This window comes from Anarrhichthys ocellatus, unplaced genomic scaffold, assembly GCF_004355925.1.
Source record: "Anarrhichthys ocellatus isolate YVR2014 unplaced genomic scaffold, GSC_Weel_1.0 scaffold1, whole genome shotgun sequence".
NCBI lineage: Eukaryota > Metazoa > Chordata > Actinopteri > Perciformes > Anarhichadidae > Anarrhichthys > Anarrhichthys ocellatus.
The window spans coordinates 4566291-4589160 of NW_022280031.1; the positions used below are offsets into that span (position 1 = coordinate 4566291).

Below are 22870 nucleotides of genomic sequence, written 5' to 3' on the forward strand. Positions count from 1 at the left end.
AGTGTCTATAAAGCCCAGCAGAGCTTCAGGCCGCATGGCTCGATTACATCACAGCATCGGCATCTTCTTGAGCTTTGGGAGACAGCTGTTCATAGTCTCAAGTTTTGTCTAAACTGCTCCAGGCCACAGGAATGATCACCCCAACCGCTTTGTCTCAGATTATCTGCAAAGAAATAGTGTGACATTTTGGGGATTACGCTTATTCACTTTAGAAGAGTTTTGAGCCATTTTGGGACGCAGTTTGTTCAAGAAATTGCAGATAAATACGCAAGTCCTGCAGGACTCTGCTCATGCACTTGTCAGCAGTTTGGTGTTAATGTTTGTTGTACTAATCAAAACTAAGTGGATAGGAATTTATCTCTTATCGCAAATTTGGTGAAATGGTTCCCTGTATGGTAATCCACTCTCAGCAGCTGGCTAGGTTAGCTTAGCACAAAAAACGGGAAACGAGGAAAGGGCTACCTTAAAAAAAAAAGACGAAATGAACAAGAATGTGTTATTCAGTGAGCTTCTAAGATGATAGCAAGCAGATTTTGGTGGAGAGAGCCAGGCTATCTGTTTACCTCCGTTTCCAATGTTTGTGCTAAGCTAAGCTACAGCTGTAAAGAGATGGTGGCTGTAGCTTAAAATTTACCTTAGACATGAAAGAAGTATCAATCTTCTCACATGACTTTGGGCAAGAAAGCAAATACGTGTATTTCCCAAAATGTCAAATTATGCCTTTAATCTGTCAGAAATTTAAGGTAACGGCTGTTTACTTCTAAACATGAGTGGTTTTATAATGCTAAAAAAAGAACCAGAAATATTAAATAACTGATTATGAACAAGACATTGCTGTGTTGTTTTTTTATTGGTGAAAAATGGGAAAGTACTCAGTTTTCTACAGAAGCTTTAATATGTTTAGTCAAGGTTTACAAACATTTGTTTCTGTACAGGATAGTTGGCTCAAATGCCTTTAGTTAAAGTTCATCTATCACTCTACCGTGGTACAGATCCACAGGGTATCGCCACACTTCAGGAACTGTCCAATAGAAAACAGTTTAATTATTTACACTGGCCCTTTTAAACTATGGCAAAAAGTGACATTTTCTAAATCTTAAAAATTCCGTTTCTTAACTGTTTGAATTGTGTCTCAAATTGTGCTGCAGAGTTTCTGTACATAAAAGCCATTTCTAGTGACAATTTCTTTAAAATCTCTAACAGGTTTAAGTGCTTCTGCAGGTGGTGAGGTCCTCTCGTTTGCTTTTTGGCTGTATGCTGACCAGTTAGTTGAGCAAAGATGCATTAGCCTGACATCTATTCACATTAGTCCATGTGAGAAGAAATCACTCCTCACCTGAAGCGTTTGATGTCTTAACTACAGATTGCATAGCCCTCCAAAAGATGAGTTCAAGAGACTCATGAGAAACGTTAGCTTGACTAACACTCAACTCATCTGAAATCTGCACAGGATTTTCTGACTGAAGAGGTGTCTTCTGGTCTCAGTTTTTTTTTTTTTTTTGTGTTCGTTGGTTTGAGGGGATAGTTTTCATCTTCGGTCCTCAGTTTGAATTGAGAGGGGATTTGTGGAATGTGACAGGGCTACAACATCACCCTGTAAAATAAAAAGAAAGGTTTATAAGCTGGTTTTATAAACTTTATAAGTTTTAATCTGAATCATCATTACAATACAGTGCAAACTTTACTCACCTTCGTTGGGTTTCTCATCACTGCTCTTAGAAAAGACCGCAGTCTTTCAGGTTTTCTTTGATGATGATATCTGTTACGGCGTCAAACACAAACTTGACGTTCTCTGTGTCTGTGGCACAGGTCATGTGAGAGTAGATTTCTTTGATGTCTCGGCGCAGGTTCAGGTCCAAGAACTGCATTTTGATATAGATACCAGCGTCCTCATAAGTATTCGGGCCTTTGCGAAAGAAATCAAGATGAAGAGGTACATTAAACCGTTATTTAAAGTCCTCAAATGTGCGACAAATTACATGTATGTGATTTGATGAACCTCACCATCGTATTCAGGGAAGCACATGCTGAGATGAGCCTTCTTGATCTTCTCAACGAACACATCTTTCTTGTTGAGGAAGAGCACAATGGAGGTGGCGGCAAAGTAGCGGTGGTTGCAGATACTGTTGAACAAGTGCAGACTCTCGTGCATTCGATTCTGAAAGAAAGGATTTGTGATTTTACAATTTCTTTGCTATTGACTGTCCAAAAAAAGAAAAGAGACAGATTGTATAGAATACTGTTATCATACCACTTCATCATCCTCCACCAGCACCATGTCGTAGGCGCTCAAAGCAGCAATGAAGATGATACAAGTCACACCTTCAAAACAATGGATCCACTTCTTCCTCTCTGACCTTTGGCCACCCACATCAAACATTCTAGATGGAAACAGAAGCATACATTTTATCTTGCAAGGCAGCACAGTGGCAGCACCGATGATGAGTTATTGGTAACTTGGTAACATTCTGTTGAGAAATACTGCACTGATTGACCTGAAATGGAGATCTTTTAAGGAAAACTGTGTCTCGATGATACCAGTGGTCTTCACTCTTGATCGCAGCACATCCTGCTCAGTGGGCACGTAGCCTGGTGTGACCAGTCGCTCCAAGTCATTCAGGTAGCTGAGGGGGAGATGAAAGTAATTCAATGACAAACAAAAATGGGACCATTTTGAATCTCAGCTTGTGTGATTTCTTACTATCCCGCAGAATCGTTGAGTTGGTACTCTGAGGCCCTGTCAAAGCACGCTTGTATGCCAGAGTCCTTCCACAGGCGCACAATGATGTCCGCCAACTCTTTAGGCATGCTGCCTTCCTCAATGGTGTCTGCAAGATGCATGAGTTTCCTGGCATCATCCTGCAGGGCAGATGCAAGTGGACAGGTTCACATAAACTGAAATCAAATTATGCGAAACACATTGAAGTCTTTCTCAGCTGTTACCTGCTGATCAGCGTGGCCAAAGTTAATATTGAATGTGTTCATAGCCTTCACAATGGCCATCATGGACTGCAGGGTGTTGCTGTAGATGATGACAATGAACTCCAAGCATTCTTCAAGTGAGTAACCATCTTTGTGGATAATTCTGATTGGGGAAAATACAGCATTAGTATGTGATTTACTGTCTGTTGGACAGGAAATGAGACACTGCTTTGGTGCAAAAGTCAAATATCTTACTTCATCTGTTTGACAATAGTGCTTTTGCCTGATTCTCCAGCGCCTATATGCAAGTAGAAAAACATTAAATCTTGTTATTTGCAATAAATAATACATCTATGCTTTTATTCCAAACTTTATTTCAAAATGGTCCACATTTATAAGGATTTCGAAAAAATATGACTATAGTTTTGGTGCTTTCATTTACGTTGTGTGTTATATTAATGATATTAACTGCAGGCATATGGCATAGAGGATCGCAACAGGTCATAATACTTCTTACTTCAGGTCTAATCTTGTTCAAAGCTGATGTCAGGTGGAACTTTCCCTGGCCCTGACCTACATTGTCATTAGATGATTAAGCTGAGTGTGAAACAATCTGAAACAACCCAACAGATATTCAGAGCAGTATAATATGCCAACTGTACCAAACAATCAAACATTGTTTTATAAAATACCAAGACATTTGGGTGTAAACATTTTTTTATTTTTTATTAAAAGAGCATACTAATCTCCCCCCTCTATTGACTAATTACATAGTGCCTGTGATCTATTCAGGTTATTGTATCTGAATGCTACAGCCACAGGCCCTGGTTGTGTTGGGCAGTAGCGTATCCGTGTCCTTCAGGGTTAAGCCCTTTGTTTCAGGATTAACAAGGGATTGAGTTGAGTGATTATTAAAGTGTCTAATTCAATGACACAGGTAATTAAGCCTTTAGTTTACTCATACATGCTTTTTGTTTTCATCACGGTTAATATAAACAAACTTTTTAAGGGGTTTTAAACTATAAAATTAAATACATTTTAAAGGTTGTTCAGATTAAAATGGTCCATCCATAACACAGTTACGTCACACAAGATCTGTCTGTGTTGATAATTTAGAAATAAAGAGTATACCAATATTTTACAAGAGACAAAGTAATGCACCAGCTACAATTATGTCCCATAGACTGGATTTAAGGTTTCAAGTATAGCCTCACCATGGGGCCTTATGAGGCCCTTAAATATGTGTCACCATGGGGGTTACCCAAGTTTCCCGTTATTGTATCCAACTTGACCGTCTTTACCTAGCAGCAGTAGCTTGACGGTTCTCGCATCAATGTCGGCATCCTCTTTCATCTTCTTCTCCAGCTCTCTGGAGTGTTTCTCCTCGGCGCTCGCTCCAGCCCCCATCCTACTTCTTTCCCGGCTTGGGCCCCTCTGCTCAAAAGCCAAGTGTCAGGAAAAATGGAAGTAGGTCCTAGCTGATCGCCTTCCTTCCTGACCGGTGCCGTCAACTGCGCCGCAGCAAACACTGGAGAATGTTTGAGTATTTTCCTGTCTTAGGAGAGGATTTTGGGCATCCTTTGCCCACCTGACTGAGGAGGGCCAATGGAGCACAAGGACAGGATTGTTTTAGGGCAGAGCCAAAGGTGTGAGGAGAAGCGGACATACATCAGTGCAGGCGTGATCTAACATTTAGGGGGACTTTGCTGCGCTCAGCGGAAGATGAACATCGGCTCAAGTGCTTATCTCTCTATGCTGTTCGTGGGTGCCTTTAAAAGAGAAGCATGTGAAGCTAAATAACTTGGTCCTGAGCGTTGAGTGTGCCTGTGGCTGGGAACTCAGTTATTCAAACTAGATTCATCTCACATCAGCACCAAAATAAAATTAAACCAGAAGTGGGAGTAAACGTAAGACCACACTTACTCCCATTTTTGCAAAGAGGTCAAATAGAGTGATTAAAACAGAAGACTGCACTCAGCAAAATGGGGTCACTGAGATAAATAACCAAGACCTCACCTGCCAGTCCCAAAATTAAGGAAGACAAACTGACATTTCTCATAAGATACTGCAGACTGAAGGGTGAGCTCTGAAGCGCTTAAAGAGCTTTGCAGTTTCACCTGACAGGTCTCATTGACCTCAAACTGAAGCTGGTTAAGGATCCTAATCTACTCACTTTCAATTATGTATGTATGTGTGTGCAGTAACTGTATGCTAGCATTGCACGTTTGTCTAACACTTACAGCAACTTTACCGTCAGTCTGTTGTAAACGCTCTGAGAATATATCATTTTAACTTTACCGCACTCCCTCCCTTAGTCTTCCTGAGTCATTAGCAGGTGGTGGAATGTAACTAAGTACATTTACTCAAATACTTGAGCACTTTTCTTGAATATTTACATTTCATGTCACTTTATACTTATAGTCCATTACATTTCCTCAGGTCAATATGACAGCTGTAGGTTACTGTAAAAATAGAAAACAGATGAGTTTATAAAACATGATCAAATGTTATAGAACAATGAATATAAGTTTTAATAACAACCATCTTAATCAGCTAAGTTTGTAATATAAAAAAAAAGATCTAATATGGGATAGTACAGTATATCACTCAAATGAGCCATTTTTCCAGCATTGTGTACTTTTACCTTTGATAATCAAGTACATTTAGCTGATTAATTATATACTTTTATTTAAATAAAGTAACAATGCAAGACATTTACTTGTAATGGGGTATTTACAGTGTGGTAATGCTACTTCTACTTTAGTAGAGGGTCTGTTTGCTTCCTCCAACACTGTGGATCAGTATCACAAACAGCACTGAAGTCAGTGTGTTACATATCACATAACAAACCCTTCAGACTATGTAGCAAAGAGAACAGAATCTCTGTTATTATAAAATATAGAGCTTTAATTTATTAGTCAGCAACATTGATGAGGAAGAAAAGATGGTATTTTTTTTAACATTACAATAACACCAACTGTGCATTATATCATACACTAATTTACCTCAATGACCCAGAGCAAAGTCTGCCAAACAGAGAAAATAAAATAGATGCACATGTTTGAAATATATGCAAATTTGAGAAAAAAAGAGACATACAGACAGAGAGCGAGAGAAAGAGAGAGAGAGAAAGAGAGAGATTGAAATCTAAAAGCACAATCTGACGTTTCTGTACTTTCAGCATCTTTCTTGCACGGATAGTATTTTCATATTCCCACAACGAGAAAGACATTCACTGACATCCACAGTAACGTAGCATTTTAGACAAATACCATATACATTACACTGTACATGCCATGCACAATGAAAAGCCACCTTCTGAAGATTTTGGTACATGTTTCTCTTCAGGTTTAGTGGTGATCAGCGTGTTCGTGGTTGTGACTTTTGTTTCACTGTATGGAACTTTTATACGACGTATGTGGCACATACGATAGCAGCATAGCACTGCATTGGATTGACAAACGTAGCCGACTGTTGTTAACCAGCTGCTATAGAAAATACAGAACCATTTGTGGCTGTAAGTTAATAGAAGCGTAGACCATTTACATGATTAATGATAATTATTCACTTAGAGAAACCAATATTTAGCATGAAACTGGCAGGAATGCAACCTTTAGATTCATTGAGAGCCAAAAAAACCTTTGAGCATACAAACTACATGCTCTGCCTTATATGAACATACTGCATATTGCACAGATACATGTGAAGTATCTACCGTTTTATCAAGATTACCGATTTGGCAACAGAAGGTGCTTTGTGTCTTATGTTTTTTTTGTTTTGTTTTTTTTTAAATCACAAACTGTCACAAACTCACAAATAGCTGCCTGCTGGAATTTCTCATCTCAAAAGAGAAAAGAGAAGGCAATGTTATATTTTCAACTTTTGTGCCGTTAAAGGACCCTTTTCCCCCAAAACACAGCTTATTACAAAGATCACGTTTGTTAAGGATACAACATTGAGATGTGTTATGCACATATAAACAAAACACTTGGCAGCAACGGATTTTGGAAGAGTTTGGGTGGTTGATGTAACATCATTACTTGAGGCCAGGCTGGACCACAAACTTTAAAGGAGAGGCGTCTTACCTGCCACAGAGGGCCTTTCGTTAAACGTGCGACTGTTTGACCGTGATATGTTGTCACGGCTTGCAGTCTGTTGGCATTTCTTTTATTCTTCTGTGTCCCAAGAAATGCGGCGATCATTCTGTCAACAGCTCGTATCTTGCAGTGAAACAAAACTGCCCGATATACAGTTGAGAGTTCTGGTGAGGAAGTTTAGGGAAATTCGAGAATTTCTCTGAACCAGCGTTTCGACTTCCAGCTTAGACACTGAATACTGCCAGCAGTCAAGTGATCCAACATGGTCGCCTGTAACAGTTTTCTGAATACATGTCCGTCTGTGAATACTCCCAAAGTCCTCGGTTATTGTTGCAGTTTCTCAAAAACACCAAACATAAAGATATTCTCAACATAATAACACATTGTAATAAACACTAACAATAATACAACAATATTTGCACAAATTTACCTATTCACAAAAAAACATGTTTTCTAGGTAGGTACAAAGAATTACTTTTTACAACCTACAATAAATATTGTGTTTTTTTTTCAAACAGTTACATAGAAACTGTTTGATGCTGTTGCTTTTGGTTGCAGTATCTGTCTTGTCCATTAAGATAATTTCATCTTTCTAACTGGAGTCATTCCCCTGAATGGAGGGTTGCAGTGTTAGGAGGTGGTGTGGAAAGGTAGACTGGGGGAGTGTGATGAGGTGTATGTCCAGCTCTTCATGTCTCAGCGGGAGTTGTTTCCTCATCATGATGCCGACGGTTGCGAGGCTTCTTCTGTTCTTTCAGCTCCTTCAGGCTTTTGGCTTTGTTGTCCCCGGGGCTGACGTCTCCAAGCTGCCAGTAATCCTGGCAGTACTGGTTGATCAGGCCCATCTCCGGCTGGCTTAGGATGGTCAGCAGGTCTTTATACTGACCGGCGCTCGGAGTCCAGGCACTGGACTGCAGTGGAGGGAGGGCCGGACTGCCCGTTTCCACCAACACGCTGTTGACCGTGCGACTGGAAAGGACCACAAGCTGCAGTTTGACGAGCGTGTGCTTGAAGTTTTTCTCTGTGGATGTGCACAGGTAGATGCCGCTGTCAGAGGACTGCAGTGAGCGGATCAAAAGACCTTGTTCTGTTTTTAGGACGCGGCCCTCTGAGCGAATCTGGAAAGAAGGGCAGTTAAGAGGACAATTCAAAAACTGTAATTTTGAAGATGTTAAAAGTTAAATTTAAACAGTACTCATTCATTTGAAATAACGTAACTGCTTTACAGTTAAAGCTTTGCTCACCTCTCTTCTTCTGTCACTGTTTTCCTTTTGCAGGTGCCACTTGAGAGACACATGAGGAGTCCTGGCCTGGCACTCCAGGAACGTAGTGCTGCCCTCCACCCCATACTGAACTGTCTCCAGAGTATTCTTATTGGCTATAAAACAATATGTAGAATATATTTGATGCATTATTTACTGAGAAATTATATGAAATAGATGGATGGATGGTAAGAAATGAATTAGAATAACTAGCCAGAGGTAAAATAATAATTTGAACAAAATTACTATTTCCATTTTTCATGTTTGTTCCCAAATTGTGTGTGTACTGTCTGGGCTTAATGTCCTAATACTCACTGTTGGAGTTATAACCTCTGCATTGGCGGATCGGGTTGCCATACTTGACATCCTGCCGACGGCTCCGTCTAGAGGGGTCAGATCAACAATCAAAAATAAAAAGCTTTACTTCAACATATTTTGAAAACATTACGTGCTAAAGTAAGAATGAAATTCTTCTAAACAGACACAAACAAGTACCGTACCCAATGCATGCCAGTGTATACTGTCTTAATTCTCACCTCTTCTGTGAGGAAGAGTATCTGGAGCAGGATTTGCCATCCCAGGCGCAGTACGGGTCTCTGGCCAGACAGCAGTCAGCGCAGACCTCACCGTACACATCACAGCGATGGAGAGCCAGGTGGGTCACCCCCAAGACCGATCCCACATACAGTTGTTGCTGTTAAAAAAATTAAATAAAAAAAAGAGGTAAAGATCATAAAATAAAATCAGTTATAAACTGTTTGGATACTACTTTAATATACAGGTTTGAAATGTCTTAATGCTTTCCTAGAAAAATTAAAAGCAAGGAAAAGCAAGGAACTAGAAGTTTTAGGACATTAGTTACTTGTGTTGTATTTATAAGCAGTAGTTGTTTTCCTGAAAAATGTAGTGCATCATTGGAAACATTGCTCTCCAGGCTATATGTACAGTATTTTTCCCTTAAGATAAATTCCACATTTACGCACATTCAGCTGTGACTTAAAAACGGCCGCTCAACGCCACTTCTACGCTGAAGCATAACTGAAATGGTAAACTGTAAATCATTTTAACACTGTGTCCATTTTCCATATAATAAGCACCAAATGTCAGACCTTTCCAAAAACCTTCCTATGAATTCACTGAAACTATGAGAACTGTAAAGTAAAGCATTACCACATTGTGTTGTAAATGATGACAATTTTTACCAAAATTATATAATTTTCATTTTGGTCAAAGCCACTACCAACCACAAACAACATACCCGTTTTGATGAAATCTTCATGGTGGTAATTGCCGTGGGAACCTGCAGTAACAGTTAATGACAGCTTTAAATGAGCAGACAAGAAATATTTTGTGTCTTATTTTTATGTCTCAGATAACAAACAATGGCAGAGGACAGAGACCGAGGATGGAGAGAGAAGAAGTAAATTGAATAAGTTCAGAAGACTGACCTTGAAGACTTCTACTTCCTCTAAGACTAACTCCTCTGTCTGTAAGTCGTCTCTGGGCAGGACAATCACTTTCTGGACTGTCCCCCGATCTGTAAAACATGATAGAAGCTCAACCGCAACCCTGTTGATGTGTTGAGCCTTAGCTTAGGTTGCACTCATTTCATCCATCTACTCAGATGTCTGTTTAAGAGAAAACTGGTTTGAGAACTCCCTAAATTGAACCTATCTATGATTAAAAAAGCAAAGCAGGTTTGTGCTGCTTATGTGTGAATCTGCCAGAGAGAGCCAAGGTTAGAGTTACTGAACTTAAAACGGACTATTAGATGACTAGACAATCAGCACATAATGTCAATTAAGGGCTTAGATCACCGACCTGTGCCCAGGAAGAGCACTTCGTAGCTCCCATCAGCAGCTGTCACTTGGTCCACTGCAATTGTGGTGAACTCATAGTCCACGTTGTTTCTGACCACCAGGGGGCGCTTGTGCACCGGGTATACAGCATTGTGCATGGTGGGGTGGTTTCTCATGAAGTTGATTACCTCGTCTGGGTAATCCTTTGTGGATTTCATGTTGGGGGTGAAAGTGCCTCCAGGACACTGTTGATGAAAAAAAAAAAAGTAGGACTGTGAACCCTGCAATTTACCAAATTCCTTATGCAGTAAAAACTTCTTATAAAAGGACGACACACAATTTAGTGTTTAATGGGAGGAGGCATGTGTATTCATGATAGTTTACTGTTTATAACTCACAGTGCCAGGTCGTGGGTAAGGGATCTTCCCAGTGTACGCCACCCACTGGTAGTTGGGCCCCTCCTTGTGGGCAAAAGGCCCGTTGAAGACCATACGGATGTCAGCCATGGAGTAGACGCACACCGCCGAGCCTTTGAACACAGCTCTGGAGGAAGGCAGGAGAAAAGAGGATGAACACACAGAGAAAGCGACTAGAGGGATACAGATGAACTCACTCCCTGAGATAATTACTACGGGGTGCTCTGTGCGGCTGGTAGAATCTATTTCCTTCCCACGTACTCTGGCCTCTTACAGAAACGAAATGAAACATAATGACGCACAAACGCACTTAAACCGATTCAACTAGAGTCAAGCTGTCTGACACACTGACATACAAACACCCACATACTGCAGTGAATCGCCAGAGCTCAGGCTGCTTGCTGCTGTGTGGTGGGTGTACCATGTTTGTAACTCCTGTCATGGGGATCTATCATTAGCGCTGCATGTGTTTTTATCAGCTGGGTTTAAACGTGCCTGATGCCTGAGGGGAGGATGGAACAATAACAGTATTTGTTTCTCAAATACATTAATCAAGACATGTTTATTATGACTCTGTGCACTCCTCTCCCTGCCTGAGCACAGACAGAATCTCAATTTATGTCTGGTTGGGTTTCCTTGAATTTTAATGCTGTGTGTGTTGAATGACAACTTGCTATCAAGCCTGACCTACGAGGAACTTTAGGCTCACGCAGTCTCTCAGACGAGCGCGACTCCCTCTGGGCTCCAGATTCACAGCCTTTGTCTTTGTAGCCTGAATCTGACAGGCCATACGCAACACAGCATTTCAATATCAGAGGGAGCGCTGACAACTTCAGGCTGACTGAAAATGAACAAAAAACCGCAGGAGGAAACCAAAATACACTTTCCCTCCAAACTGCATGAAAGTTGGAGAGTTTGAGAGAGCCGTCAGTCACTCACCCTGAAACTGAGAAGACGCCATAGATGACAGGATTTTTGGTGTCTTGAGTTGGCTGGATGTACACATCCCCTAAAAGATAAAGACATCATTTATAGTAATTAGTCACAGTCACAAACCATGAAAAGCAGCGGTGAAAGTACTCAGATCCTTAAGTGAAAGTACATTGACAATCAGAAAATCAATTACACATAAAAGCCCTGCATTCAAAATTGTACTTAAATAATCTTTAAGATTCTCATTTAAATAAACAAATGAGGTAACACAATGGTGATTGAGCCTATGGTGCACTGGGGAAAGCCCTTGCATTTGCAATATTACAGACTGAGTGTCTGTGGCGACAAGCGGTGTTTGTGATGCGTTTCCCATCACCCAGCAGTGGGTGGTCGGCAAGACACCATTTGGATCTCTTAGATCTGACATCTAAAAACTCATCTTGCAATTAACGCTTATCGCCATAGGTGCTGCCAAAGAGATCTTCAAGATTGTAACTTTAAATAAAAGTACAGAATTATTATTAGCAAAAGGGAAGTGAAGTATCAAAAGTAAAACTACTCTTTGTGCCTGTGACGCACACATTACTATACCTGGCATTGTTAGATTGTGGATACTGATGAATCAGTTCAGTTGTTGGTAGATATTTGTAGCTACATTTAATTACTTTACTGCGGGTGGTTTAGTCCAGTGGTTCCCAACCCAGAGGTCAGTCTCCCACCAAAAGGCCATAAGATAAATCTGAAGGGTTGTGAGATGAAAACGTGTAATATAGAGAAAAAGAAGAAGAAAAGAAAGAAATTCGGCTACAAACACATCTACATATTTTGGCCCCTTTGCTGTTTTTGTGAAATATTGGATAATTTGACCTTTTTTGGGCCTCAAACAATTATTCAAATGAAACTGACATTTAAAGGGGAAATCACTCTCTCATACAAGCCTGAAACATATTGCAAGGAGCCACAGCCAAGAGAGCAACTGCTTTAATTTCTAACTATGCATTGTACTAAACAAGCTTTTCATATGTTGTTGTTTGTAAAATCAAAAGAATAGTAATAAACACAATATGTCCCTCTGAAATGTAGTGAAGTATAAGTTTATTCAATTCAATTTATTAAGTAAATATTAGGGTCTGTGTCTTGTGTCAAATCATCCCAAGGCTTGATTCCACTTGGTTCCAACCCAAAATAATTGTAATTGTAACATAGAGACTTTTTGCTTCCTAGGAGTGGGAGGCAAAGGGAGACCTCATGAATTGCGGTTACGAGAGCCTCAATGAGATCCTGAATCCAAACTCTTCCAAAGCTTAAACTACACTTCTTGAGTCTCAGCGTGGAATACAAGTGAAATAGAGATCTCTGGTGAAACATGACTTTAATAGGAGCCATATGCATCCAACGACTGCGGGGGTGAGGCTGTTGTGAACCCTGCGTATCCTCTTGATGGCTTAATGAGAGAAAAGTGCAAGGAAAAACAGTATAGAAGGAAACTGGAATACATTTAAAGTAGACAGGTTGAGTAGAATAACACTTCATCTGCAGTTGAACACACGCGTCCACTTAATGCTGTGCATCAATTGGAAACTAGTGGAACGGTTTAAAATTGCCTTGAAAAGAGAAGGACAACAATAACCTATAGTCAAAAGTATTTAGAAAACACCAATTACAGTTAAGGGGCATGAAATCCCATCCTCTGTTTTACAAGCTGAGATCTCTTTCATTGTTATCCATTAAGCTAGAGGCAAGACATTCATCTGCCACAACACAGGCGCATCTGAATGGACATCTGTCAGTAGAGCCGTCCATTCAGATGTATCTCTCAAATATCACCTGAATCAACATGAGAAGCATGGTGAAAGAACAAAATGTTAAGCCACAATTATGCATGTAGAATTGAGGGTGAAATGTGACAACACATGATTTGATCCTTATGGCCTTTGCTTTATCTAGTGTGCACAAAACAAAACAAGCTTAAATTCACAAGACTTGAGTTAAAACAACATTTCTGAATGTGCAAAGTTGCAAAATCAAACTCTTTTGATCATGAGTTTGAAATAATTTCAGAAAAAGACCTCCTTACATGCCAATGTATGCAAATAGCAGGTAATGGCTGCACACTAAAGCAAAAATGTACTTTTGGCAGACAAAGAAGAAATTCATAACCCATCCGACGCCAGTTTCACAGACCTCTTGGCTGCAGGACGAGCACATTGAAAGAGAAAAGAAATAAATCAGCAGAGAACTAGAACAAGTTGCGTCATTGCAACTTTAGTTGCTGATGTGTCAGATCAGAAACAGCCTTTGAGACGCTCTCAACATCACACATTAGCAGAGAAACATCTCCGGTTGCTTTAAAGTTTGCTTTTTTTAAGTAGAAACAAGAGAAAGTGTATGACGCACTCAGTTCATCTTCCATCCCGTGAATATTCCCTGTCAAATCACTACAGATAGCGTATCATTACCTCCTTGACACCCACCCTTAGGATGTGCTCCTAAAATATGTTGGTGAAATGTCCACTAAGAAAAATGACAGAGAAAACTGAAACCCAAACAGAAAGGACCTATGTCTTCATATAGATAATAAAAGGGTTTTGGGATTTGTGGACTACGGTGAAACATAACTCAGTGAAAAAACAATGTTTCCCTTCATAATTATATCTCAGAAAAGGCAATAAAACTTTATCGCCCACACATTTATTCTCATTTTTGTCTGGCAGATATTTTCATCTCTCTAGCGTCTGCGTGTCTTTTCCCCTGTCTTTATACTCCTCCTCTCCCTTGGTACAACACTGAATGCTTTCTCCTCTGTTAACCCTGACTGTGCCTCACCATCTGAATCTACTCTACTCTCTCCCTCGAGTCTTTATACAACCACTCTGATGCCTCTGCTGGGCTCCATCAGGACCAGCAGGACTGGAGACAGAATACATTTCTACCAGACTGTCTGTGTGGTTGTGGGAAGACTGACCACAGAGCTGTGGGATGTTACACTGCACCTCAGGACTCACAATGACCTCACCACGAGTGCTCGTCTGCACTAAAACTACAACTGACCTGCTGTGCTGTGGATAGACGAGTATAACTGCAGCAACGCTGCCAGAGGAGCTTTTTTCTGTCACTGACACCGAGTGCTCTTAATGCAGAACATACATTTGCAACTCGCAAAGCCTCATCACAGCAGGAATAAGAGATGCTACTCTACATTTAACTCAAAACTGTGCAGGGTGCATAGTTACTGGGTGAATTATTTAATACCGTCACAATATATAGGCAAAATAGGAATAAAAGAATATATTCTTAAAAGGGTACATGTACTGTATGTGTATGTTGCTGACCGTCAGCTGTGATCTAAATGTTGTGCTCAAGAGCAACATTTAAAGGGCTGAGTAAGCGATTGGGAGCATTTCTATGGCCTCGAAACGGCTCTAGATGCTGAGCCGGCCACTCGCAGCTATTAGTGCAAACAACTGCAAAAGTAATGACTGCACTAACAGCGCTTTACCTGAGTGGGAACTGGAGGGCGACCTCTACGCTTACGCAACGATGCTGTCCAGGATGGACCGCGTCATCAGCTGTAACTGCCGTATGTGAGCAGTGCATTATGAATTTTAAATTGTGCACTTTTAAGTCAAAAGCTGTGTGATTGACTATGTATATAATAATTTAGATAAGCTTTGGGTAAAGGATTTTTTTGAAGACATTTGTGGTGACTTGAGGCAGTTTAAAGCCTCGTCCCGAGGGAAGCATTATAAATTGTGGGTACGATGGATTGGACAGAGCTTTCGTTCTTCTTGGTATTCACTACAAGCCTGCTGCTTAGTGGCATCTGTCCTTTTCCCTTTAATTTAAATGGCCGTACCACGCGACCATGTTAAAAGACACTGCGCATTCCACAAGATTCTTGTCCACCATTTCAAGAATATTCTGGGAGGTGTTACCTCTGTTTAGCTTTTGTTTTTGAAATTGTGTTTGTTTTTTGTAAAAAGTAAGGTGGTTAACGATACAAGCTCTACGTTGTAGCAGTGGTTAGCATTTAGCGTCACAAAATTATACTACATGACTAAACGTTATTCTATTTCGTACAAAAATGTTTAATGACAAATTTCTCAGAAAAGTGCATTACATTATAGTCATTCCAAATTAATTTTTTGCCATTACGGGCCATGAGATGTATTCAGTGGCACTTACAGTACTTACTTTTTCTGCCATTTCATTAAAAAGCTGCCTTACAAGACTTAAAACTTGATTGAGCATTATCCATTAGAGTTTAACTTGAATCCATCTCTTCAGCAGGATTTAGGAAAAGTGAGATGCCGCAAAGTAAATTCAAGCTCGCAGTTGAAATCACAATGAATGATTCTTTCCATCATTGAATATTGTGTAGTGAGCACATTTTCTACTAAAACTGAGCAAAAACCAGTGGAAAGTAGTGAAAGATTTACTGCTCATACCACCATCATACTACAAATCCCTCGTTAATCCTGTCAGTCATGTGAATGACGGACAGGCCGGGATGATCCGGGGGGGTGGGTGGGACTGACGCCAGCTGCTTACTACTTTGATTACTCTGTATGCGTGTGTGTATTTGGTTTACAATCTCTTTGTTTTTTTTATTTCTTTAAATAGAAATTCTCTGCAAAACATGTGGATGGTGCTCGAAAGCAGTGCGATCACAGTCTTACAGTAAGTATGTTACCTTTCAGGATGTTACCTACTGGAGCCATGCCGGTGTTCAAAGGAATAGACATGTCAAGCTTGACATGTATGAGTCAGTGATACGTTAATCTAAAGCTGCAGCTTCCATGGGATTCTTCCCAACATTGCTGTACATAAGCAGACACATGCTGCAGTTAACGCTAGTTTGCCGGGTGTGAGTCCTTCCAGTACAGTGAGCCGTTGCTTCACACACACTGTAGCAAAATCTGAGTAGACGCTAATGCTGAAGGCCTTAAAACTGTAACATCATGGCGAAAGTATGCAAAGCAAAGGGAGGGTAAAATGTGAAGGGAACTCTGTAAATGAGAAAGTTGTTGATACTGAGTCTGTCAACGAGAGGTCCATCTGGAGCCCCCTCGTTTCGAATTGTAGTTACACGGTCACGTAAGAATTCCCACTTTCCATCTGCCACATATTCATTACGTGCTTCACACCAACTCTAAGCAGATGCATGTTCCCTGATTTGTGGAATATGATCTTTAAAAAAATATTTGCGATATTTGGCTTTGAAGTTAATATTTAGATCACAAACGTTGACTAAATGATCAACAGGTGGTGGACAGAGGACACACCTGTTGAGGGGATGGCGTGTATAAATGTCTAGAGATAAAATAAAGCACCATAGATCCTCTGAAAGGGTCAGTGGTGGAGGGAGACTCTTAAACAAAAAATAGTAACTCACTTAGTTCATCAAAGTGTGTCTCAACACCGTCAGGTCCAGGCACTGAGCAAATGAGTCGAGCTTTCAGAAACGTGCTCCACTTGTTGACCAGACAGCAGTGTCCACCGTCATCATTCTGTAGGGAAAAGACAGAAGTCATCATAAGAGACTGACCAACGTCTGACTAACAGCTGTTAGAAACAACCTTCCACACTAACTAGGGGCGACTAGGGGCGACTGTGGCTAAGTCCCTCTGACCCTCTGATTGAAAGACGGCAGGGCCGTCTTTCAATCAGAGGGTCGGCGGTTCAATCCCCGGCTCTGCTAGTCGCATGTCGATGTGTCCTTGAGCAAGACACTTAACCCCAAAATTGCTCCCGTAGTTGTGTCTACGGTGTAGAAATGTGATAGACTCTGAATTGTAAGTCGCTTTGGATAAAAGCGCCTGCTAAATGACTGTAATGTAATGTAATGTAACTAACTGCACTGGGTCTGTTGTTATTGGACCTGTATGAATAAAGATCAGCTTTGTGTTTCAGCTTGGCCCATCTGCACAGGAGTCAGCCAACTTCTACTGCTGAGGTAGAGATTCAGAGCCTTGGGAAATTTATGGGCTGGGACTCAACACATCTTATGGAGTCCAAAGGATTTACAAAGCTGGAAGAAATACATTTGGTGTATTTTTTCTATCTACTATAACATCAAGTTCGGGAAGAATCCTGTTCCTAACGTTTCTTGTGGTAAAAGGGTTACATGTTTTAATATCTTCCAGAGACCATGACATTTGACATTACCATGACATTTTGTACGCAGATACATGGTGGCCAGAGGATGAAACCTACTCAGTGATTCCTCTGACTTTTCTTCTAGCACCTCCAGCAGGTTGACATATGTGGAATGTAGTTAAATACCTTGACAGCTGTCAGGTTGGATGGGCATGAAATTGCCACCAGCCGGTCAGGCTTTTCACTCGGTCAGTAAAATATCTCCTCATCTCCTTTACAGATTGGCCCCAAATGTTGTACAGATTTTCACGGTTCTCAGTCTAAGTCTCGTATTGACTTTGGTGATCCACTGAAGTTCCCTCTAGCGCCGCCATGAGCTTGACATTTTCGTACTTTGGTTCAGATATTCATAGGCCCCAAAGGACGAATCGTAAAAAAAAAAAAAAAAAAAAAAAAAAAAGAAACTTAATTCCCTTATCTTTCAGCTGGCACCATAATCCGGTGAAAAATATACATTTGCCCAATACTTCCTAAGTTTTGGACACAGTGTCATTATTTGTCCATCCTCAGTGAAAAACAACACTCTGGGTGAAAGCACCACATCGCTGAGTGAACACAGTTCTAGCTTTCTATGGATGTAAATGAGTGTACAGATGTGGAGTAAAGTAAACTCTGCCGCTCAAACATTTCGTGCAGAGGAAAAAAAAAAAAAACAATACTTTCCAAACTTAGCTGTTGAGGCAAACAGCAAAGATTGTCTAACTAGTATTTTGTTTGTGTTACCGTTTCATGCTCAGCAATTACAGATGATCGTGGGGAACTGTCTTTATGGGCCTCTAAGAGACTTTGAAACAGGCATCGGACTATAACTAACCGTTACGGAGACATATAAACCTTTCAGTTGTGATGATCAACATGAGGTTTGCCGACCGGTGCGATAACTCACCAGACAGATCCGCCCTATCCTGGACTGGGTCATTGGACTCTGGCCCATTTCGGAGGATTTCTCGCGGAAGAAGAAATACAGCTTGTCATCATTCTTCTCAGCGCTGTCTGGGATGAGGTGTGCGTGGACGAATGTGGGATCTGTAGAAAAGAAAGAATAAAACAATTTAAAAAAGGAAAAAACCAACAACCAGCTATTATGTGATGATCCCCAGGTGAGGCTTTAGTGTGAATGCAATATTTGAAGTGTCAACCAATTAAAGAAATCAAAGTTGTGCATATCAACCTCCACCTTTGTCCTATTTTATTTATCCTTTAAAAAAAAAGCATAGATTCACATTTTTGAAGTCTGTGTTAAACATGTACATAAGTACATGATAAAGAGATCCATCTACATGCTTCCAGTGTCAATTATGGGGGATCTTGTTCAGTGAAAAAAAATCATTCTTAAGTTTAGCGGACGCTATTATGAAGCTTTAGCCGTCTGAGTGAGACAAATAAAATTGACATCCTCCAAGTCTGTTTAGTTTTAAGTTCCCTCTTTGTTTTTCCTTGCCATGCTATGGTAGGAGGACTGTAACAGGGAGCTTTTAACAAAAAAAAATAAAAAAAATTCGTAAGATATTACCTGCTTAATCTGAGCAATTTATTGGTTTAAACTTTGATATAAATGTTGAAGCAGAATTAGGTCTGTGCATTATGGTCCCTATTACTTAAATTGATGGCCAGGATTAACAGGAGAAATGATTATAGCCAGACAAAAATGGTTTTAATGACTATTCTTTTAAGAAAGATCTTTAAGAGTCTGTGAAAGCAGTAGACCCTCAAGAAACATATGTTGACATGGTCAAGAACTTGAAGTCATATCCATGAAAACAAGTGAGGTTTTAAGTCCTGTTTCATTGGGCCAAACACCCTCACTAACTTGACGACAGTAAACATGTCACAGAGAAGCTGGATGAGGCAGAGGTCTCATCCAGACCTCAATACTCCTGTAACCTAAATAATAGTAGCCTGGAGGCAAGAATAGCACTATAACTGTCCTGAACCCACCCTTTTATTTCTTCCTAGTGACAATGCTTAATATGGCATCACAGTACGCTCCCACTGGCTGGCTTAGTGGGTCACCGCTGGGTGCCCCTCCTCTCTGTGACTGACCAGGGTCCCAAATGGGGACAAACAAAAACCAGGAGAGGGGATAACCAGGAACCGCGTATTGGGGGAGGGGGAAACATCCGAGGGATTCCGCATGGCTGATTAGCAGGACTCAGGTGTCCCGATTCAGTGTGCCACTGCTAGGGGACTGTTGTCAGGGCAACAGGGTCAGAGGAAAATCTGGAAGCCAGCGCCACCGGGGGGGGGGGGGGGGGGGCCGTGATTGATTTGGCAACATCAACCGAATGCTCCCTAACAGCATTTACAACGCTGGGACAATCACGTTCAGAAAGCAGAGGCTACTCTCAATTATTATTGACATTCAGTAATCTGCCTGTGCTACTACACTACTGACCTTGTGGTCAAAGCTCTGCAGGCATGCAGTCAACAATTAGCGTAGTGCATTTCATGCTTGGAGTCAAATGCTCATGTGGAGCAGGCTGAAACAGAACAACAATCTCATCCCTAGACCACATAGGTCTAGGGACAGGGCGATATGTAGGGCAGTGTTGAAGCTACATACAGGAAGTTGCGAGAATCATTACAGCAGTGTACTTCAAGAGCTGAGGAATAAATTAGAAACAGTCTGGAAAGAGATGAGTGAAAGAAATGATGCTGGCTGCAGAACAGGCCGCGAGTTGAGACATTACCGTTTAACCATCTGGAGTTGTACTGATCAGTCCTCATGGCTGTCTGCTTCCCCAGAGTACGGAAGATTGCCGAGTCTGTTCCCATGAAATCAATGTAGACTCCTGAATACAGCTCTCCATCTGTCAGTCACAGAGGAAGAAGGAAGGTTGTTGCAGATGTGAAGCCACAAAGGATGAAAAATGTTCAGGTTTTAGTAACGAACATGTTGTCATCCACCTCTCATTGAAACTTAATTAAACAGTTGTATTAACCCCTTCAGGTTTCATCAAAATCAGACTGGCGGGACGGACAGCAGCGGTGGCCATTCAGAGTTAAGATGTCTTTACTCTGCATGATAATTCTAATTTCTTTAAAAACAACAGCACAGTGCCAAGATATACCAGACTTAAAATCTCATCAAACCCAGTCCACTAGTGTCAGAAGTGTCACGTCTGGGTTGAAAATGTTGACCTCTCAATTATATTGCAATGACACTCATCAGGCCAATCAGTGACACTCCAAAGGACAGCTGGATTTACACAATGTCATCATGTTTGTGACATCAGACTTGATAAGTCATAGGTGGTAAGAAAAGTAGTTTGTGTAAAAATGCCTAAACCACGGGAACTCCAGCTTCCTCTGTTGTCCTCAGTGTGGTATGTTTCTGCCCTGCCAGCTGTGCAGGACAGCCTGTAGCTCATTTTCTTGGTGTTACAGTTTTGTTCAGGTCAGCTGGAATTAAGCTGACATAGCGAGGTCTCTCTCGTTTTATCCTTCACTCTCTCACACACCCGCAAGCAGGGCAGGAGGTCACAGATAAACTGCCATGTCTGACCACCTGTAAGCTGCTGACAACAAAAGACCTCCCACCCCCATGAGGTCACACACATCAGCCTGACCGTGAACACATTGATGAAACTATGACTGTACTAGAGTGGAAATGATCGGCACAAAATGCCAAAAATTCTCTGGTTGCAACTTTGTGAGGATTTGCCCATTTTCTCTCTCTCATATGATCGTAAAGTGACTGTCTTTGGGTTTTTGACAGTTGGTCGGACAAAAAGCCAAAACAAAAAATCCTTTTTTTTTTAATTTCTTTTTTTTTACACAATTAATTTTCCTTTCATATACACAACAATTAAATGATTGATGGAGAAAATAATGGGCAGATTAATTGATAATAAAATGAGATGCTGCCCCAAACTGTTCATTGGTGCAGAAACTTAATCAGAGTGTATTACCTTATGGGCAGCTCACAACCAACTGAGATTGTCTTTAAGTAAATACTTACACAGCGTACAGACTAAAACAAAAGACACATTAAAGAACTTTTTCCATGGATCACTATTTAAAGCTGCCTGTACATGGGAAAAAAAACAAGCAGGGACTTACTGATCAAAGCAGAAACGCTGTTCAGTTTGGGGTCATAAGGACATTTTCCTTTCCCAGAATCCACTTTACCAGGTTCCAGTCGGAAGATATATTCCTATAAGACAGTAAAGAATTAGTTAAAACATAATAAATCATTTTCTTGTTTTCCTTTCTTATTTGATAAAAGATGTATTGTGTTTAAGGAATCATTGGTGTGTGTTTGTGGGGGAAGGTTATTCTTTGAATGCAGCATTTACAAGGCACTTTGAAGTATACTTGGATGTTAAAAGCAGTTTTAAACAAACTCTCACTGCAATATTGGATCTGCTGAGGGGAACAAAAAGCCAGTTATCTGTGAGATGGGGAGGTGGAGGAAAATGCTGAGAGTAATCCAAAACTCATCCACCATGCGTCTGATGTTAGTGGCTCAAACAAGAATTAATTATTCCACAGTGCAAGAGGACATCTTGAACATCTGTGTCAACACTGGGTATGTGTCTACATGGAGTTTTGTCAGCTACTTTAAAGCTGGCTAATGATGTCTGACAGGTAGGAAATATGTAAGGGAAAGCAGAATAATGTCAAAGCTGGGTTATTTTTTTACCCGTTCTTGGACATATTTTTTTCAATAAAAGAAAAAACAATGTGTGTGGATGAAAACCATCATTTGGAAAAAAAACAAATCAACGGTTTCAGCCAACAACAGTTATTTTCTTATAGGTACTATCTGCAGCATTAAAGCCTCCAAATCTTAATTGTTTTCTGTTATATTCATTGTTGTGGCAAAACAAGCATCATTAAAAATCAATGTTTGGGAAAAAATATCCCTATGTTATAATCTATCAAGATTTTAATACTGTTGCTAAAAGCACAGACAAAAACAAATACATATTTCATGGCAAAAAACAAAATAGTTCCGACATGGGGAGAGAATGTTGCATTCATCTTGGATCCCATCACTCATAGTACAAATCTGATGGAAAAAACTGCATTAGCACGAGAATAGTAACTTTACAAATCATTGTCTTGTGTCGAGTACTGGTGGAGGGAAGCAACTTTTTGCAAAAAAATATTTGTAAAAACATATTTAGTCACATTAATATTTTGAAAGGTTTTTGGAGATTCAGCATGATGTTTTTAGGGTGTCAATATGTCTGACAACCAGTTACTTTTTGGATAGCTGTGCTATCTCTACTACTCCAACTGAGACTGAAAAAGTACTCCAGGTGGGCACCAAACTT

General features: G+C 40.5%; 2 protein-coding genes across 3 annotated transcripts in view; both read right to left on the reverse strand.

Annotated features, from left to right (window-relative positions):
- Positions 1–799: 799 nt before the first annotated feature.
- On the reverse strand, positions 800–4366 carry gnat1 (guanine nucleotide binding protein (G protein), alpha transducing activity polypeptide 1). The gene is made up of 9 exons (XM_031849863.1): positions 4224–4366; positions 3178–3220; positions 2944–3085; positions 2702–2859; positions 2496–2624; positions 2252–2381; positions 2005–2158; positions 1690–1906; positions 800–1594 (listed from the first exon to the last, which is right to left on the reverse strand). Exons 1-8 carry the CDS (start codon positions 4327–4329, stop codon positions 1716–1718), a joined length of 1053 nt encoding a protein of 350 aa, XP_031705723.1. The 5' UTR covers positions 4330–4366; the 3' UTR covers positions 800–1594; positions 1690–1715.
- Positions 4367–6008: 1642 nt separating this feature from the next.
- sema3fa (sema domain, immunoglobulin domain (Ig), short basic domain, secreted, (semaphorin) 3Fa) overlaps positions 6009–22870 on the reverse strand; it is a 49631-nt gene continuing 32769 nt past the window's right edge. The window contains exons 7-19 of one of the 2 annotated variants that reach the window (XM_031843134.1): positions 21651–21744; positions 20279–20398; positions 18475–18614; positions 16825–16939; positions 11436–11505; positions 10479–10623; positions 10103–10325; positions 9730–9818; positions 9540–9581; positions 8818–8975; positions 8597–8664; positions 8264–8397; positions 6009–8137 (exon numbers count right to left, since the gene is read on the reverse strand). In XM_031843134.1, coding sequence (XP_031698994.1) covers positions 7709–8137; positions 8264–8397; positions 8597–8664; positions 8818–8975; positions 9540–9581; positions 9730–9818; positions 10103–10325; positions 10479–10623; positions 11436–11505; positions 16825–16939; positions 18475–18614; positions 20279–20398; positions 21651–21744 — 1827 coding nt within the window. In that variant the 3' untranslated portion in view covers positions 6009–7708. Of the gene's footprint in view, positions 8138–8263; positions 8398–8596; positions 8680–8817; positions 8976–9539; positions 9582–9729; positions 9819–10102; positions 10326–10478; positions 10624–11435; positions 11506–16824; positions 16940–18474; positions 18615–20278; positions 20399–21650; positions 21745–22870 lie in introns of both variants that reach the window. The other variant, XM_031843125.1, reaches the window with a different exon arrangement.

Bases quoted from the DNA above. Each gene is read 5' to 3' on its own strand.
- gnat1 (XM_031849863.1), bottom strand. From the start codon at position 4,329: ATGGGGGCTGGAGCGAGCGCCGAGGAGAAACACTCCAGAGAGCTGGAG. The intron at 2,860-2,943 runs GTAACAGCTGAG...TCTGCCCTGCAG, and splicing joins TTGGCCACGCTGATCAGCAG to GATGATGCCAGGAAACTCAT. The intron at 2,159-2,251 runs GTATGATAACAG...CCTTTCTTTCAG, and splicing joins TGGTGGAGGATGATGAAGTG to AATCGAATGCACGAGAGTCT.